Source organism: Hippopotamus amphibius, chromosome 5 (assembly GCF_030028045.1).
Source record: "Hippopotamus amphibius kiboko isolate mHipAmp2 chromosome 5, mHipAmp2.hap2, whole genome shotgun sequence".
Classification (NCBI taxonomy): Eukaryota; Metazoa; Chordata; class Mammalia; order Artiodactyla; family Hippopotamidae; genus Hippopotamus; species Hippopotamus amphibius.
The window spans coordinates 60,093,090-60,112,528 of record NC_080190.1 but is presented as its reverse complement, the minus strand read 5'-3'; the positions used below and the strand labels follow the sequence as shown (position 1 = coordinate 60,112,528).

Here is a 19,439-nt window from a genome sequence, read left to right as displayed (position 1 = left end):
ATGCATACGTGATTATATTATATATTGAGATTCTAATCTAAAACCTTAAAAAATCATGATTATTTAATTGGGAGGAAATAGGAATGCTGGGGAAAGGAAGTCTTTTCCTGCCCCTCCACCCCCTATTTGGTTCGTTCTCCACCTGAAGGGAGCACTTCCCCTGTTCCTACTTCTTTCCATTCCGTCTGCTCGTTCCTGCCAGGAGAAGAGGGGCGTCTAATTAGGCTGGCCAGCATGTTCACTGGACGAGGTGTTGTTAGTGTGAAGATGTACTGTGCTACAGCACACGAGTCACCTGGGGATGCTGCTAGGATGCAGGGTCTGACCAGGTAGGTCTGGGTGTCATGAGAGTCTGCATTCCTAACATGGTCTCCAGGTGATGCCCATGCTGGGGTGTCGGTGGGAAGACACACAGTGAAGATCAACTACTTAGAGGCAGGAACCAAAAGCTAGCTTGCCTCTTCCCGCTCCGAGAAGGCCAGCTAACCGTCTCCTCACATCCTTTGTCACTCTGGCTCCCTGAGCAGGCCGTGCAGAGGGCAGGAAAGAGTTCAGGCTCTCTCTTAGGGCCATGGCACACTGCTCTGTCCTGCAGGCACGGCTGAGCAAATGGAGACCGAGATTTACATTTGGGGGAGAGGCAGAGGAGGGTGGAGCAGAGAGGTCAAAACCAAGCTTTAGGCTCTATCAGCCAGGGTTATGTCAAGAACAGAAGCTACTCTATTCTAGGTATGATGAAAATTAGAGGTTGACACCGCCATGGGAAGGGTTGGAGGAGCACAAGTCAAAGAGGCCACCGTTAGCCATTTCACGCGCAGCACCAAGGGGCAGGTTCTCCTGAACGTCACCAGAAGGGGCTGTGGCCCTCAGGACCCTCAGGGGAGCCCACAGCCCAGGCTCCACCTCCAGCAGCAAAGTCAGTGGTCCTCAAGGCTTCCCCGGAGAGCTGCTCTGAACCCCGCAGAGGCCTCCAAACATCACCACCTGCTTTTCTCTTCCACTTTCCACATCTCGCCCTAGTGCCCCTCTCTCTCTGACAGACTCCAGCCCAGAACCATGCAGGGAAGGGGCTTCTAGAAACTTTTGTTCCTGGCTTCACTGCAATGGCAAGGGGACCTTGGTGGTGATGTTGAATTGGCAAAAGATCACGTGGCACACAGGTCTGGGCTGTAGGATCGAGCTGAGCTCTAACATACCCGTAAGATGGCGCCTCGTAGCCCAGCGGCTAGAGTTCTCATGGGCTGCACGCCCTCTGTCTCTACTCCTGGAATGACAGCATTCAGGTCCCTGTCAGGCACCCGACGCCACCCATCCAGTAGGCCGCATGTGACAACGATCCTATAATTCACAGCAAGCCCACACCGAGGTGTTACTTGGTGGAAAATGCTTCACATCGCATCCTGCCAAGGCCCTGATTAGTGAGGTTGTTTGTTTCATGGTTTTTGCAGTGCGGCCTCTCTGAGACTCCTAGACAACATCTTTACTTGTAACCATCTGCCCAGGATCCCAGAGCAAATGACAGGGAACATCGGGGCAGAGCAGAGACGGCAGATGTGTGTCATTTAACACTGTCGTGTCTCCCATAGAGAATGCGTGGGCTGACAAGTGTCACCTTTCGCTAGATGACTTTTAGTGTCCATATAGTCCCCACTCTTGAGAGACCACTGCCCTTGGTCAGCCTATAACAACGCAAAGCTCAACACCCCCATGCAGCTACAACAATGGCAAAGCTTAACACAGGTCAATGGCAAAAATATATGCCCGGGAGAAACACTGGGAATTGTTCAGCCAGCATCATCTCAGTTCTCTGACATTTAACTGGCAACCCTGGTCATAAAGCCACTGTTTGGGAAGGCTGAGCGGGTGGCATTTAAAGGCTGGATTATTCTCAGGGAAGTCAGTGTATTGTGAGTGTGGGTGTTCGGGTCTCAAGCCCGCTTCCCGGGCTGGCAAGAGGCAGCAGATGCCCCTTTGGAAGCCATCACGGCCACGGCAGGTTTCACTACCAGGCAGGCTGATGTGAGCCTCTTTGAATTACCGAGTGAAGGATATCCCTCTTGCCAGCCCATCCCCCGTAGGCACAGCAGAGAAGTATTACAGGCTGTCCTTACCTTGGGAATTAGCCTGCAAGACCCCGATGCTGTCATCAAACTGCATAGATTTGATGTTGAGTGACGCCAAGATGCATTCCTTGTCCTGCAGCGAAGTATCATCAATATTATTCTGATTGGCTGACAGGATAACGCACATGTCACAGAGGTTGATGTTGACGGCCCTTAAATCAGCCCGACTTAATGGTGTACCCTTTGGCATAGAGGAAAGAGAAAAAAAAAAAGGGAGAAGCAAAAATGAGACTGAGGGACAAGAGGGAAAGAGGGGGAAAAAATAAAAACAAATTAAAGATTGAGCCGGAGCTTTGGGAAATTATTTAACAAGTATCTTTTTTATGCCTTGACATTAAGCTGGCCTAACTACATTCAAGGGAATAGGAGCTGTGTGCTAATCTAAAGGGTAGTTGGTGCTGATGGCAGCATTTTAGGCTTGCTCTCAATACTCAATCAAGCTATTACTAACTAGCGAGGGAAAGGAATAATGCCAGGGTTCTACATCTTATTCCTGCCTGGAAATTGTCTTGATTTAAGTAACTGTCCTGTGGCAACCTCTGGCTTTCAGAATGTAACGAGGGGGTGGGTTTCAATTGCCTGTTTATTTAACAGCAGGTCACTTCTGTCTCGGGCAAAAAGATAGCAGCTCCAACTAGAATTTCCAGGGCAGCCAAGGGGAAATAGCCAGGGAGCATGGTGTGATGAGGTGGGGCTGAATGTGGTGCTCAATTTGGAGGATGTGGGAGTGAGTAGAATTAATGTGCATCTTGCAAAGGGGAGATGGAAAGGGGTGAAGCTTCAAGTCATATAATTTTAGTGCATATTTTCAGCAAGAGAAAAACAAGGAAATCGCCTAATTGTCCAAGAACATAGGCATGGTTAAATATACCATCAGATATATACACAACGGAAGTCTATGCAGCAGGTAAAGGGATACCTCCGTGTAAGTATGGCCGTGGAAGAATGTCAAAGACAGAGGAGCAAGTGAAACAAACAAACAAAACCATGTTCTAGACAATTCGAAAAGTATGATTTCATTTAGGTAAAACGAAACCCACAAAATAGAACTATATATGTATGAATGTATTTATGAATGTATGTATACTCAGAAAGTTCAGGAAAAGTACACACTAAACTAATAACAGTAATTACCCCTGGGGAGGGGAATAAGATTGGGGGTGAAGGAAAAGTTTGTTTTTGACTTTATATACTTCTGTTTTGTTTGAATATTTTATAACAAGAATGTATTTGTATATTATTGGAGTAATTAAAAATAAATAAGCCAGTAAACAGATTTTTTCAAAAAAATCCCATAACAACAAAAAACAGTGGGGGGAAAAAAAAAGCAAAAACAAAACCAGATCAAGGAGGTAATGACATAGAGGCAGGGAATACAGCCACTGGTAAAACAGAAGGGTTAGGATTGGAGGAGAGGGCGTGACCCCCACACGTGCTGTGTCCTCAGAGGGGCCACGACAGAACTAACTAGGTCATCTCATGTCAGAGGGCCCCAGGCACATCATTTTGGAGTTCACGGCCAGCCACCAGCCTACTTGGTCCTTCAGCCTGAATCCAACTTCTGATTTGCCTTCACGGAGACCTGAGTCACCTTCAACTCACCAACCGTGTAGGGAGAGGGTCTGCCAATTGCCTATACCTCTGGATGTCTTCCTCTTGTTCTCCTTCCTGGAAAGGGGGCTTTGAGAAGATTGGACTTGGCTGCAGAGATCAAGGCCACCAGCCCCCTTTTATGACTCAGTGGCAGTCATGATTCTATTATTCTCAGCCTCCAAAATATCTCTGCAAAGTGCAATTATGGAGGAAGAGGCATTTAGTGCTACCGGGCTGGGAAGCTACCAGTTCCAGGCTCTGGAGCAGGGTCTTTTCAGAGAAGGAGGTCTTCCCTCTTTTCCTGGGGTCTTTTGGTACAAAATAAGTCTGACCAACTTCCTGAGTCATTTCCCCAATGCATAAGCCTCAATTGCCTACATCCATTTTCCTTTAATTTTCACCTTGCAGGGAATCCAGCAGTAATTGTGATATAAGACAATCCCTGTGCAGCTGTAGGCACATGATTTCAGAACTCAAGAAATACAAATGACATACATAGCACACCTTGTGTTGCTCTGGGCTGGTCCTATATGTGGGCCCCTGTTTAAACAATGAAATATGTGAAGACATAGCTGAAGGCCCATTTGGTATAAATATGCTGTGCCTGAGTGTGCTAAATTTTGGAGGGTTTGAAAAGGCCTTGCAAATAGGAGAACTCATTCATATAGATGCAGGCAGATGAGTGGTTGTGTACAAGGGCGTGTAGAAGGAAACACACACAACAAATATACACACATAGCAAACGTCACACTCCCACCCACTCAACACTACACAGTACACACCACGCACATACATGCACAGACTCCTGTATCCCAGAAGAATAATAAGCTCTTATCCCAGAAAAATATTATGGTCTTTACAAAATACATTCAGACGCCAGTCCATTGTTCCCAAGGACCATGTAGAAGAGTACATTTAGGAAAATAACCATGGGAATATGAAATCACATCTATTATGTTTCTGAAATTAATAAGGTATATCTCTGTTGATGCTCTTCTATGTACATGACTATTTGTTTTTCTGCAGGTGACTGTTCTTAACCACACATATTCATTAAGTCTGTGAGTTTGGGGCCCAGGCTTCAAAACATAACTGTCTATATTTTTCTTGTTTCTTTTATATCTGAGTGTCCATTGTGCCAGGCATACGTTAGGACACATGGTAGCTACCAATGGGCATTACTTGTGGATAGATTCTTATGTCTTCCTTACTGAATTATATCAGTTGACTCTTCTTTTTCCATTTCTGAGGTTCTAGAAGCTGATAATAGAAATAGCGAATTTCAGCTCTGAAAGTGGGAAAAAATCGACACTTCTTGAAATATAGAATCAAATTTGTCTTCCTCAGTTTTAAGGATGTGAACTTCCAAGAAAAATGTTTGGAGGATAAGTGATATTTGCATGGATTTGTGACCTGGAGAACTATATCAAAGGTTAAAATATACACGCTCTACAAATATTTGAAAGCTTATAGAAGATATATTGATTAACGATTAGGAAGTAGTTAGTTATGTGACTCCCAGATCACGTATCTCGTGCCCTCACATTAAATTCTGGAGTCCCAAAATGTCCCTTTAAGATTGAGGTCCTAGTGCTTTGTAATCAAGAACATCACACGTATACACGTGCACACGTGTACACACGCAGTCTCATGAAAACATTACTGGGCTTCTACACAACTGGGAGGGAGGGAGCAGTTGGCCCACAGAAGGGGTTGGCCTTTTGTACAACAGAAATAAAGAACTCTGTTAAATACATTTCGTTAAAAACAGACCATGGTGAAATAAGATTTCTCCAAGCATTCATAATGTCATAAACAAACAGATATAAATACTTCCATATGTAAATTCTGCTATAAGCATTATGATATTGCAAGGCACTGGGTTTGGGTAGGCAAGAGAGAGAGTGTTTAGACATAGATATGGTTCATACATTTGATACAAGCTAAACTCCTTGCCTAGCGAGCAACTGAACTTGGCTGCAAATTCCTTTTAATAAGGTCTCCCAGGGTTTGGATACTCCTAGACAGAGCGTAGGGGAAGGGCTGAGTCCTCAGGCCCATAACCAGATGAAGAAGCAGAGGCATGATCAAAGCTACAACCGCTCTATCCATCTGGGATTTTTCTTTTGTGAATGAAAAGAAGAAAAAAAGGCACTGATAATGTGACCTTGGACTTACAGGCAATATGGACACTTTGGGGAAGTTGTGAAGCGTCTCCCATTCCCGCTTGAGGTACTCGATGGAACCCACAAACACGATGTGCTTGAGCTCATGGTAGTGAAAGTTGCTGGCACGCAGCGGCATCACCAGGTTCCGGAGGCCAATCAGGGCTGAACTGACATCCCCAAAGATGCAGACCACCACGTGGCCACTCAGGACGGTCATGGCGGCTTCACTTCGAGTCTGCCGAAGGGAGAGGGCACAAGCGTTGGAGGGAAGACCTCATGGGGTTGTAGAAAGGACCAAAAAAATCATCTGTGTAAAATACCTAGTAAACAATTGCTGAGTGCTTACTATGTGCTATTATCTTTTAATTTCTTCAAGGTTATGTACATGCCATATACGTCTATAATTCGAGTCTCTGTGTATAAATTATATTGATGTCGTAAATATATGCAAACATATATGCACACGTATCACTACCTTCTCTGAGAAAAGATTTAAGGAAGATATGCCATACATATATATGAGCAGGAGACCTTTCGGGGGGAAATAAGAGGGAATAGTAGTATTTATGTCATTTGGAAAAGGAAGTCTTAGTTTCTCGGAGATTGTTGATAAAATGAGCTGCCTTGTAGACCTCTGTCGCTGAGACGATGATAAAACAGACACATGCCGGCCTCGGCTTGAGAAATGAGTTTCGAAATCTACACTCATCAATGGGACCTCACAGGACATCATAGCATCAGTAGAGAGAACATGATATCCTGAGCCGGGGTGGGCAAACTATGGCCCACAGGCCAAATCTGGTCCACCGGCTGCTTTTCTATGGCCAGTGAGCTCAGGTTGGTTTTTATGTTTGAAAATGGTTGGAAAAAAATCAAAAGAAGAATAGTTCATAATATGTGAAAATTATGTTAAATTCAAATGCCAACAAAGTTTTATTGCGACACAGCCAGTCTTATTCATTTAAGTATTGCCTATGGCTGCTTTTACATTACAAAAGCAGAGGTGAGTAGTTGTGACAGAGACTGTGTGGCCAGCAAAGCCTAAATTACTTATTACATGACCCTTTACAGAGAGAGTCTGCTGACCACTGTCCACTGCTGCCTTGGGGTTTCCAGGGACATGACTGGAGTGGCCACCTGTGTAAGTTGTCAGAGGAAGACTCCCAAACAGCCACTAAAAGGACCAGAACAGCAAGGGCAACAAACCCATGTCTTCCCCCAACTCTAGGCCTGCATTTACAAAGGAGACGAAAGAATAAATTACCCCAGTTAGTGCTTCCCAGGAAATGGAAATGGTTAGCCAGCCCTGGCCCCTCTGCTCACTGTGTCTGTGCAGAGAGCAACACAGGAGGCCAGTAGTGGGTCTTTCTCTGCCTCTCTTTCTGGTCCGATGCCTCCCACCTTGCCTTTCTTCCTCCCTGTCCACCCACTGCATGTCTGGATGGCCCCATGTGGCTTACAATGCTTTTGGGGAGGCATATTAATATCCACTGCACATATCAAACTCTGCTCGATTTAATCCCTAGAATTGACCGGTGTATTGATTGTTTAAATGCCAATATTGCAATTCACGACAATGTCAGGGTTATTACAGTAACCCCCAAGGAGAGGAAGAAGCTAGCTTTCACTCCCTGATCGTTAGAATAAAGCAGGGGCTGTCACCATTATTGGTTTCTCTCCGCAACAGTACAGGGACATCTAAGACACAGGCCATAAAAAATATCTTATACATGGTGACCAAGGAGGAGCCACTAGGGAGTCACACCCCACACCACTGCTTCACGGGTGATGCCTGGAGTTAGTTATCACGGCTGCATGGAAGTGTGCGTGCCTAGGGACCGCCAGCAGAGGGTCAACCAGTCTGTAACATGCTGTGATGAGACGCCTGATGAATTTTATTTGACCAGGTCATCTGGGAGGCTCGCTCCCTTCAGCTAGTCTGAGGAATACAAGCCGGGTCCAGAATAGGGGCTGGAAATCTAGAATAGGGAGGTAGGGAAGGCACTGGTTAGCACAGTGGCCGAGGCACAGGTGCTGACCCCAGGAGCTTAGATCTGGGGACCAACACACTGTTCCTTAGAATAGCCACAGCAATATCGCCTGGAGAAACTGGTAAAGATCCCAGTTCCTGGGATCCAGCCCTGGGGAGACTGATGCTGCCAGGTTTACGACACAACGGAGAAACTACTCATGTGTGTATCTTGTGTTTCCTACACATCCTTCAAGGCCTAATCCAAGTGGGGCCTTAATGGCCCTAAACCCCTTCCAAGCGCAACTTGTTTGTATCTAATAAGACTTCCCTGGCCACGTAAACACATACTAAATTCAAACAGCACTTTGTGCCTTTCAGCGCTTAGCTTTAAATATATTGTTTCATGATACATTTATATCTTCTAACTAGATGGTCACTTCCTCAAAATTATGGCCATCTCAGATTTTCTAACCTCCAAAGCAGTTAGTGTCCTGTGCCCAGAAAGTATCTTCGTGCAGCTGGCTCTTCCAAGCATCTTCATCTCTGTGCAGGGTTAATTTAGGGAGGGCTTCTTGGACCACGCTGTCTAAACAGCACCTCCCGGTCCCTTTCTAGCCCATGAGCCCACTTCATTTTCTTCATAGCATTTTATCAATATGTAAACTGTCATTACGTTCACTGTCTGCCTGGAGATCTGGGCTTTGTTCCCACTAGAATACAAGCTCCATGAGCCCAGTCATTGTCAGGGGTTGTACCCCCAGCACCAAGAACAGTGCCTAACATGTAATAGGTTTGTTATAAATGTTTTGCTAAATGATGTTATTTTTCGGATGAGGGAAGTAGCAAGTCGCCTCACTAAACTCTTTGATGCCTGTAGGGGCTTTGAATGTCAGTTAGCCACGCACTCCTCAGGATTATCTAGACAAGCCATTAAAACCTTGGATCCCAAAATGCCAACCTAGCCTTTCACCTAGCCTACCCCAGGTGGGTAACACTAGGATGAGTTTCCATCCCCAGAGCAAAAGTCGGGCGGATACATCAGAATGTGAACATGGAGCAGCTCTGTGATGAGAATCATTTGCATTCCTTGGACAAGGGCTGTTTCCTGAGAATTCTGACTTTCTGTGCTTTTGTCTACAACTTTCATACCTCCCGGACAGCCTCCAGCACAAAGCTGTATATTGGTTCTTAATGCTCGATTATAATTATATAATGTATGTAATTATATTATATTATATTATATTATATTATATTATATTATATTAATGCTTGATTATAATTAAATTGAGAACACACACACACACATTCAGATAAAATACAGGGAAAAATCTAGTGGATTAGAGCACAAAGCCATTCTGAGGAACTGGCACAGTCCTTTCTTAGGAAGGGTGGCTATGACATCAGAAATGATAGGACTTTCCTGGCTGACATAAAGGAGCGGGCCACAGCAAGCTAGGGATTAGAAAGCACGAGGGAGAAAGAACCTTTCTATCTGACCTTCCTGATTATTAATCCATTTTTCATGGATTAGCAAGACAATAAATGGGTAGGAAAGCCGATGTAAGCATTAAAACCTAAAGCTGTTAATCGGACAAGTCTGAAGAGTAGAATGGATTGTTATCTATGCTAACATTCCTGAGACAGACCAGAAGAAGCCCACTGCTGCTACTGAGATGAGTCAACCAGGAAATGAGGTTCTGAGCCCCAGCCTTCCTGAGGTGGACCACAAGGTCACCCTTGTGATCCACCTATATCAGCAAATGGGATTTGCCTGCCTATATCGTGTGCTACACAGGCTCCCTTTGTGCTATGCAAATCTATTATTTAGAAGGATAGAAGACACTTATAAGCAAACGGCAATACAGGTAGCATTCAGATTTCTTCATGGCATTTAATATATAACAATAATAGAATAGATTAGTTTATAGAATCCTGTAAACTTATTAAAACCTATGGGTTTTAATCTTCACTACAATCCTATGAGTTAAGGTCATTCTCATTCCATCTTCCTACACATAAGAGATGAAGCGCAAAGAGCTCAAGTGACTCATCCAAGGCACACAGCTAAAGGCACAGACAGGCTCTGGCCCCAGAGCCATGTCCACAGGAGTTATGGTACATACTGCTTCCCAGGATGCTTTTCACACCCTATGGTAATGAGCCAACACACATTCAGACGAAAATGCTACTGTCAGGTCATGTTCTGATGAGAATTCTAGCTGTTTCAATATATATCATGAATATTAATTAACAAAAGTCATCAGGCCCAGGGACTGTCACCCCACCATCCAGTTAGGAACACCTCAGTCCCAGCAGACATGATTTGGGGCAGCAGCAGACGGCACTGATTCTGCAATCTGTCACTCACCAGGATGACTTTCTCTATCTCCTTGGGTGCACACCAGTGAAACATCCCAGTAGAGTCGTACTTCTTCACGTTGGAGTCCATGTTGTCAATCTGATCATTGCCAGGAATTAACAAGGGGTCATGCCTGGGGAGAAAAGGACAGGAAAACCTAAGTGGAAGATATGATAAATTATAAATGGAAAGTGCCCCCTGAGTTACATCTCACAGGAGATGAAAGATGCGGAGGAAGTGGTTGTCGCTGAAGGCCATTCTTCTGCTTGCAGAACCCAGCCTTTGAAAGATCACTGCCCCAAACCACCACCACCTCCTGGATGTGCAGGTGACCTGTGTCAGGTAGTAATTCTGCCTTTCTCTCCCATTCCCCTTTTCCTAAAATGGACTTCACATCATTTTGTGGATTTCGTCTTCTTTCTTACGGATGTCTCGCTCCTTCCATTCTCATTTTACCAGCTATCCAGTCTCTCCAGGACACACACACACGCACACACACCAAAGGGCTGTTATTAGCGTTGGCAATGAAGAGGAAGGAACAGGAACAGAGCCTCATGCTGACTGACTGGCATGAGGATGGAAAGCCAATTACTCGCTCTTTCTGACTACAACTTCTGACGTGATGCTCTTCGCAGTAAAAGCTTTAACAGGCTGCGCTTTAAATATTTTAGCAATTTGCCCAATCAGATTTTGCTCTCCCCGGCTGAAGCCCTTTAAAGATTCAGCAGTATGTCACTTCAGAGCAGATTAACTACCAAATGCCCACATCTGGAATACATGATTTCAATACTAAACAACACCCTCTCTCCTTGCCTTGACAACTGTATTTGCACTAACTGTCCAGTGACGCTCTCTCCCACCCCCACCTTCACCTCCCAACTGCCACTCTTTAGATGAGGGCCTCCAGCTCAGAGGCATCTTAATAAACTTGTCTTGAATTCTCAGAGCTACATTCACCCGCTCTTGCCTTGCTTACTGGTGGAAAAGAAAAGGCCTCTGTGGAGGCCTCCCCTCCAGTGGGCTGGCAGAGCCTTACCGACAACTGTAAGAATTACAATAGAATCAGGCAGCTCTAACAAGCTTACCGCATAAGAAATTTAATCCTGCATCTTGGCGTATATCCATTGTCTAGACTCTATCTCTGATAGAGACTCTGTACCTCCGTTTTGAGGGAGGTATTTGGGTTTCTACAACAATGACCACATAAAATTAGGACAATATCCCAGGCATCGTTAGCTATCTGTGCAGTGGAGTTATTTTCCCTGAATAATCTTGTCAATTGGAGACAGAAAATACAAATAAGTTGAAATTCCAAAAATTTATTGTAAAGTGATTGATTTTACCTTTTAAATCACCGATTTCAAGAATTAAAGAGTGAACTTTATTTAGTTCTTAGTATTTCCTCCTTTGAAATTTACCTGATACTTCTCATTTATATGTTCAGAACACAGACAGTGGGACAGCAATGCCTCCTACGTGGTTGAGAGACCTAGAGTTAAGCGTTCAGGATCTCTACCTTGGCCCTCCTAACAGGCCTCCCAATCCCACTTAAGATAGGAAGACTCAGTGCATTTACTTATTCTCGAGAATTTTCTTTTAGGCTATACCAAATGACAAATATCATGTGAGGCAATCGTGCAAAGTTATCTTCAGTGAACACACTAGATTACTACAGGAACTGTCACATCTGATCTTAAACAGGAGAAGAACAATCAGCTCGGAATAACATCTCAGTAGCTGGGTTGTTGGAAAGTCTGGAGGTGTTGTAAACCAGCAGGTCACCTTTCAAATGCTGAGCTCAGTCAAAAATGCTAAAATAAAAAGGCAGTTGCTGATAAGAATGGGTCACAAATCAGGGCAAGAGCAAATCTGAATATTTTTGTCCTCTTTAAGGACAATCTTTAAGAGTTCTATAGGTAGCCACTACCCACCTAAAAGAAGAGGTCTGAGAAAATGAACAGAATGGACTCTTTCTTCCCAGCCCTAGAAGAATGTATTTTAGTTGGAAGAGGATCTTAATAAATTTGCCCCAAAGATACAGAGCCTGGTTGTTTATTGGTTGGAGAGGAAGTATTATCTCAGGGAGGTCTGAGACCTGCCCCCAATGTATTCAGGATTTATATTCATATAATGTTAGCAAGCAAGCAAATGATGTAGCCAGCTGGCCAAAATTCCTTTCAGAAAATATGTGCCTTGAGAGACAGGAGACACATTTTGATTCCCTATCTTTCTGGGAAGCAATCAGCCCTTGGTTACACTCATCTTAGAAAAGTAAATAAACAAGCCTGATGATCAATTGCCCCTCCACGGAAAGGAAAAAAGACAGCTTTTTAATGTCAAGCCTTATTAACTAGGGTGGGAATTTGGGTACACCAGGTATTATTTGACACTAGGGCTGCAAGCCAGGATTTGCATTGGAACATCTAGAAGCATCGGGGAAGTCTTAGTGGTAAGCTGCACTGCACTCTGTACTTCCTGCAAGCCTCTCAGACAGCCCCGGCTCATTTAAATATAAGTCATCCAGGATGTTCCTAAAAGAGGCTGCTCTGAAGACAGTCAAAAATCTCCCTGAACAGAGATATTTCCTTTTCTGACCAGCCATGGTACCTGAAATTTGAACTCTGGTTTCTTGAATCAGCAAAGCAACCCATAAACGTGAATCCCCTCTTCTGTGCCAGGAATGGAAGACACCGTAATGATGAAGGCACAGTCCCAAGTCAAAGAGAGGGTTATAATACAGCGAACGAGAGAGAAAGTGTCCATAGATGGTTGTGATATACTGTGGTAAGTGTTATAGCAAAGTGAACATACAAGGCGGTCTGAGAACACCAAGAAAGCTGCCAATTGCCTGGTATTTGAGTAACACCAAGGAAGGCTTCGCAAAGAAGGTAACATTTGATCTGAGCCCTGAAAGATGAGGAATCTCAACATATTTTAGTCATGATCCACTAGGAGCCACTTAGAGGACTGAGGCCCAAAAGAAAGGAGCCAAACAAAGGCACCCAAAACCAGAGCTGAGGATGCTGTACTGCCTGACGTGAGGTACAGAAGACTCAGGCCAGACACACGAGCTGCCCTCAGATGTCCAATGGGAGTCACGTGGAAGAGATGGACTCAACAGATGGAGTATGGCTGATGGAGCTCAAACTAGGGATTTATATAGAGCCAAACTCGAGTTTCCAGAAAGGAAGGATGTTACACAAATGGAAGGAAGGATTTTTAAAAATGATAGGAGTTGTTTCCCAAGGCAGTGGATTTCTCATCAGTGAGACATTCCCGAGGGGCTGTGGATATAGAAGGGATTTCATTATATTCCAATAAATGTTGGGTGAGCCTAGAAGACCTTTAAGATCAGAAGCACTGTTCTCTCAGTGAACAAGAGGTGAATGGAAGGGTTTTGGAAATATTGAACCACTGTTGGGTATCAAAAGGCTGGAGGGCATGAAGTAAGGATAGAAAAGTTGTTTTAGGAGCAAAGATGGGAGATAAGAAGCATTGAAGACTGATTATTCGAACTGCTCCTCACTAACTAGATTCACCAGATGTCTGGGAGGAAGCCTGGAACGTGATGCATTCCAGCATGAGAGTCTGTAACTACTTTGGGCCAGACAGGATACATTTCTTTGCCATGTCTGTTCCTGTAGCAGTGCAAATGCCAGAGGCTGGCTTAGGCTACTGAGAGGTCTCTAATATAGGTGAAGAGTAAAGAGTCACTTGTCTACAGGAACTTCTGCTTCTAAATTGGACTTTATATTAATAGGAGAAAGTCCAAGCATTTACCACTGAGCTTTGGTCAAGGGAGGCCCAGGAGAAGAATCAGGCAGTTTGTTGTAAGCAGAAAGGAGGACCATCAGAAACCTCCCTGAACAGAGCATCCCAACGTTATCAGTTTCCAAAACGACAAAGAGAATCACTTTCACAAGCACTCGGACAGCTTCTTAAAGACTTAGTTGGAACGGAGGCCCAATATTAGATATTGCCTTTCACATCTTAACTATTTTATATATTTCCTCAACTCACAAAGTAATCCGAACTCCCCACAAATGGACCATAATTAATTCAAGGCTCATTTGTCACTTACCACTTAGCCAACGTACACGCCCTATTTTAGAGTGAAATTACGAGGTGAGGTATATCTGCTGTGTCGTTGTCATGGCCTGAATTGTACACCCCCCACAAAATCCGTATGCTGTAGTCCTAAATCCTAGTATCTCAGACTGTAAGTGTATGTTGAGATATGGTCTTTGAAGAGGTAATTCAGTTAAAATGAGGTCATTAGGGTAGGCCCTAATCCAATATGACTGTTGTCATAAGAAGAGAAAAGTTGTGCACAGACATGTGCAGAGGGAAGATGATGTGAAGTCACGGGGAGAAGACAGCCATCTACCAGCCAAGGAGAGAGGCCTGAAATAGACCCTTCCTTCATGGCATCAGAAGGAACTAATGCTGCCAACAACTTGATCTTGGACTTCCAACCTCCAGAACTGTGAGAAAATAAATTTCTGTTGCTTAAGACACTTAGTCTGTGTGGTACTTTGTTATGGCAGCCTGAGCAAACTAATATAATAGGGCACCTTGAAAAAAAAATGGGCACAATGTGCCAGATGTCACTCTACTCATGACACTTTAGGGCTATCCTTCTTGCACTTTAGGGCTCAGCTGTTCATTTAAAGGAGAAAAGCATCCTGCCTTCAGTTTAGGAATACACGGAAACATGCCAGAAATACACAGTATCTTCATGAAAGAGTTTGGGCCCCATATATATACAATTAGATCTTCTCTTCCTGGGAGGGAACTTCTCCCTGGTCTTGAACTTATACTTTCATTTGAGGATCAATACCTATGACAGTCCAAGCCAAAGAAATGAAGAAACCTGGACACTAGCCAGTTAGTTTGTTCAGTGGAGCCAAGAGAGCTGATCTCCCAAGGAAGTGTTTGGAAGTGGATACCACGGAGGACAGAAAGCCACCTCTTTCTTTAGTGGTTAAGTATATTGGCTCCAGAGCGAAGATGTCTGTCTTTGAGTTTTGGCTCATCTACTACTTGCTACTTTGTGCCTTGACTCAGTTTCTTCATCTGTAAAATGGGAGTGTTAAACATCATTGTTAACTAACAGATTCAATTTGAGCATCACCGGAGTAAAGCCACAGGATGCACTCAGCAGAGAACTTGACACAGAGCAGGCCCTCAAAAAATGGTAACTATTATTATTACCATCACTTTGCTTGGAACTCACTCATATCTTTGTAGCTCTTACAATGGTGCAAGGAGACAGGAAAGAGAGAGTGGTTCAATAATAAAGATGTGGAGTTCTCCCACTGTTATTTCAACTACTATTCTACGACCTCTGTTGCTACTAAGATGAACAGCCAGTCTCTCATACGGAGTGAAGTGAGCCAGAAAGAGAAGAACAAATGTCATATATTAATGCATATATGTGGAATCTAGAAAAATGGTACAGAGGAACATATTTTCAGGGCAGGAATAGAAATGCAGATGTAGAGAACGGACGTGTGGACATGGGGTGAGGGCGAAGGGGAGAGTGGGATGAACTGGGAGATTAGGTTTGACATAAATATACAACCAACTATAAAATAGATAGCTAGAGGGAACCTGCTGTATAGCACAGCTCGGTGCTCTGTGATGACCTAGATAGGTGGGATGTGGGGCGGGAGGGAGGTACAAGAGGGAGGGAATATGTGTATACACATAGCTGATGCGCTTTACTGTGCAGCAGAAACTAACACAACGTTGTAAAGCAATTATACTCCAACAACAACAAAATAAGATGAATAGCCACCATGGGTTGAGCTCCTACAAATATTGCTGCGCTAAAACTTTCACCTATGTTTAACAATTTACTCACCACAATGACACAGGATGCTACTGTTATTATCCCTATTGGTGTGGATGGGAAACAGAGTGGGTAAGTCACGTGGCTAAGATAGCACACCTGGTGGGAAGAGAACAAGGCTCTGCCCAGAGAGGTCTCCTTAACTGGAAGTCAGTGCTGCTTGGCCCCCATCTTGCTGCCTCCCCCTTGCAGGGGGCAGCTGGATGGTGCTCCGTCCCTGCTGCAGTGCCCAGAGCCACAGTGCTCTATGTTGCAAAGAGGGGAAGAGCAGCATGGCGGGCATTTATGAAATGCACAGCTGGTGCGAATAATCAGTAGAAAATTTCGCCATGAGCTAGGACAATGTGCTAAGGACAGCCTCAATAATCAATTAAGGCTGGGTGAGCTTTTGTCCCAATCTCTGAAGACTCCATTTAGGAATACCCACATTTTTTTTAAGAACCGAGGAGCCCCAGCGAGTTAAATGTTTCATAGCTATGCTTCTTGAATCTCAGCTCACACCTCCAAAGTCCACAGCTAGAAATTAAGCATGCCTGACTTCAAAAAAAGAATAAAAGATCATCATTTTGAGGGTTTGCAGAGCAAGGAATGACACTTGCCATCAATTAATCTCAGGAAGTGAACTAAATGCCCAGCCTCAGCAGACACACAAAAAGCTTGCCTTGAAGACAACAGCTGAAAGCAAAACCACAAGTCCCTTTCCTAGCAAACCTGCTGTGAGGAAGCTGGCATTATATTTTAAAGAGCACAGTTCCTCTTAGAGGAAAATCTGAGTTTTTTCTGTGGCGGTGGAGTCAATGCTGGACTTCAGAAATTTACCTTAAAGGACAAGTAACCAAACCAAACTAAACAAACAAATGAAAGGTATGAAAGAGGAAAGTTACCAAATGGTTTTAAAATTGCACCCTTTCCCTTGCTTGAGTTTCAGGACCTCGATAAGGTCTTTTCCATCATTACAAGCGTCCCATCTAGACTGAGGCCAGCCCTGCAGTGGTCTCCCTGGGAAATGGGAGGCTTGATAAAATTGAACAATTTTTCATGCCTCTGCTGGCCTTTCATCCTGGTAGCAAAGACTGATTTTACTGAGTATCTACTATGTCAGGCACCATAGTAAGGGTATCAGGACATTTCTGAAGCCTCGTGGTTTGCTTCAAAGGTTCCTCCTGAGCTGTCTTCCTCCATGACCTCAGGGACAGATGTGGCTTTCCTTTCCTAGGAGCTCTTACAGAAGTGAGATGCTCTTTCAGAGGATAGTTTGCACAGCTATCGTATCCATTAGTTGGTGATCTTCAGGGCAGGGAACTCCTATTTTACGCTTCCACACATTTCCAAAACTGAGCAGAGGGCCTGGTAAACAACCAACTACCAAGAGAAGCTGATGAGTGATCTCTGATCATCTCAAACCATTCAACAGAGACTCCCCAGACCTTCTATGCAGATCAGAAAAATGTCCAGAGAGAGCCCCTTCACCTTTGATATCTCACAATTTGTTTGGGGAACAGTCAAGGCTCTTGTATTGTTTTTCACTTTACAGGGACAGTATTTGGAAGAGGGCATAGTGATCAGAAGGAGACTCTGTAATATGTCTCTAACCACTCAGGCTACCTGGAATGTGCCCAGAGCTGGCTGCTGTAACCGATCAGCAGAAAGCACTCAGGTCTGATGTCCAATGATGGTCAACATAGTTGTTCTTAATTAGGCAACTATTTAGTGCTCCAACGTCAGGTCTGAACATTTCTGTGAGAAGGGTTCCCAACACGTGAAGCTCCTTCCACTGCTCCGATTCCTGAAAGCAGTGGTTCTCAAAGCGTGGCCCCACACCAGCTGCCTCAGTGTCACCTGGGAGCTTGAGAGAAATGCAATCCTCCAGCCCAGGCCAGACCTACTGAATCAAGCTGTGTTTCAACAAAATGCTCTAGATGCTTCTGATGCATGCTGAAGTTTGAGGATCATTGCTGTAAAGTTTTGCCCAGATGGAGAGGCTTTGTGGCTTGAATCAATCCTACCAAAGTCAGCAACCTTCGGCAATATACACACTGGAAGGCTATGGTTCTATTCCACGAGGACAGGACGAGGGTGAGACCAATGAGGTGCCTCGGTGCAAAGATGAAGGAGGCACCTCACAGGCCCCACTATAGTCCTGGCCCTGCTGTTCAAACGAATGCAGGTCTGGTGACAAAAGCAGGTCGCCTGCTCTGATGCTGTCTCTGTGATTCTCTGGAACTTGGGTTGTGTCAACCCTTGATATGGATTCCTAACCCGGATGCCACGTAAATGACGTGCTCTTGCTGATCTTTATCTCCAAGAGTTAATCAGCAAATAAACAAGCACAAAAAAGCAAATGAAATATTTGTTCTCATCAAGTGCAACGCTTATAATTCACTTGTCTACCTTCCTTGCTTCCCATCGCTTCTTCCACTCTACAGAAGACCATGTGGCGGGTAGTAACTAAGTTCTTCAGTGCAGCAGTCAGGAGCAGCAGGTCACATGCATGGGTCTCTGGCTGCACTGGCCACTGGCGCAGGTCTCAGGTGCACATCTCAAAAGGGCCCATACTTGTGTTTTCAGCACCATAAATGGTTCTGACTCAATGGATCTGCTTCATTCTTGGGTGCATTTCATTTCCGGGTGAATTCTATTTCCAGCTATGTTGCAAGGATCCTGACTTTGGGATTCTGGCTCCTGCCTTAACTCATCCTTCACCGCGGCCCCCACCACCCTGTGTGATGGTCATCTCTCCTGAGACAAGGCTGCCCCTACCCCCGCCCCGGCATCCCACCAGATGGCCATCCTCAGAGCCACCTTGAGAAAACCTTCGGGCCACACTGGCCAAACTTTCCATGTCTCTCTACTTGCATTTTTTTTTTTTCTGCCCAACAAGTAAACAATCAGGAACTGCGGCTCTCTAGTATGTCATCTCTTACTCGGCAGCCACCATCCTCAGAGGAATAAGGAAATTACTGCCTTTATGTTTGGGAGACAAGCCGGGGAAGTTAACATGTTCTTCAGTCCTGGAGGAGAGCGGACAAGATGCTCTTGAAACGAGGGGACAGGATAATGACCCTCTGCTGTGCAGGCCGTGTGCCCAGGGACCTGTGTCAAATCTACCCAAGCTCTGGGATGAGGAGACCCACCATTTCTTTCTTCTCCAGTCCCATGGGGGCCTGTCATTTGCTATCTGTTGGTGCACTAAGAGGTGAATTTACTTAGCGAAGCTGTCTCAGCCTTCCTTCTTCATTCTGCCCAGTGGAAGGAATTGTGAGAGTGGCATTCTGTCCCCAGCTCTGAGTGGGCTCGGGCCACTTTGCCATTTTCTATTACTACAACCTTTCAAGCTGGCAGTCCTAACAAAAAGACCCCATGAGAAGGA

The 19,439-nt window shown here is 44.7% G+C and overlaps 1 protein-coding gene across 7 annotated transcripts in view; it reads right to left on the bottom strand.

Moving 5' to 3' along the window:
• Positions 1-19,439, bottom strand: part of KCNMA1 (potassium calcium-activated channel subfamily M alpha 1) — a 707,317-nt gene that overhangs the window by 64,353 nt on the left and 623,525 nt on the right. For all 7 annotated transcript variants that reach the window (XM_057735193.1, XM_057735192.1, XM_057735190.1 and 4 more), the window contains 3 exons: positions 10,225-10,348; positions 5,895-6,119; positions 2,112-2,304 (listed from right to left, as the gene is read on the bottom strand). In XM_057735193.1, coding sequence (XP_057591176.1) covers positions 2,112-2,304; positions 5,895-6,119; positions 10,225-10,348 — 542 coding nt within the window. The remainder of the gene's footprint in view (positions 1-2,111; positions 2,305-5,894; positions 6,120-10,224; positions 10,349-19,439) is intronic.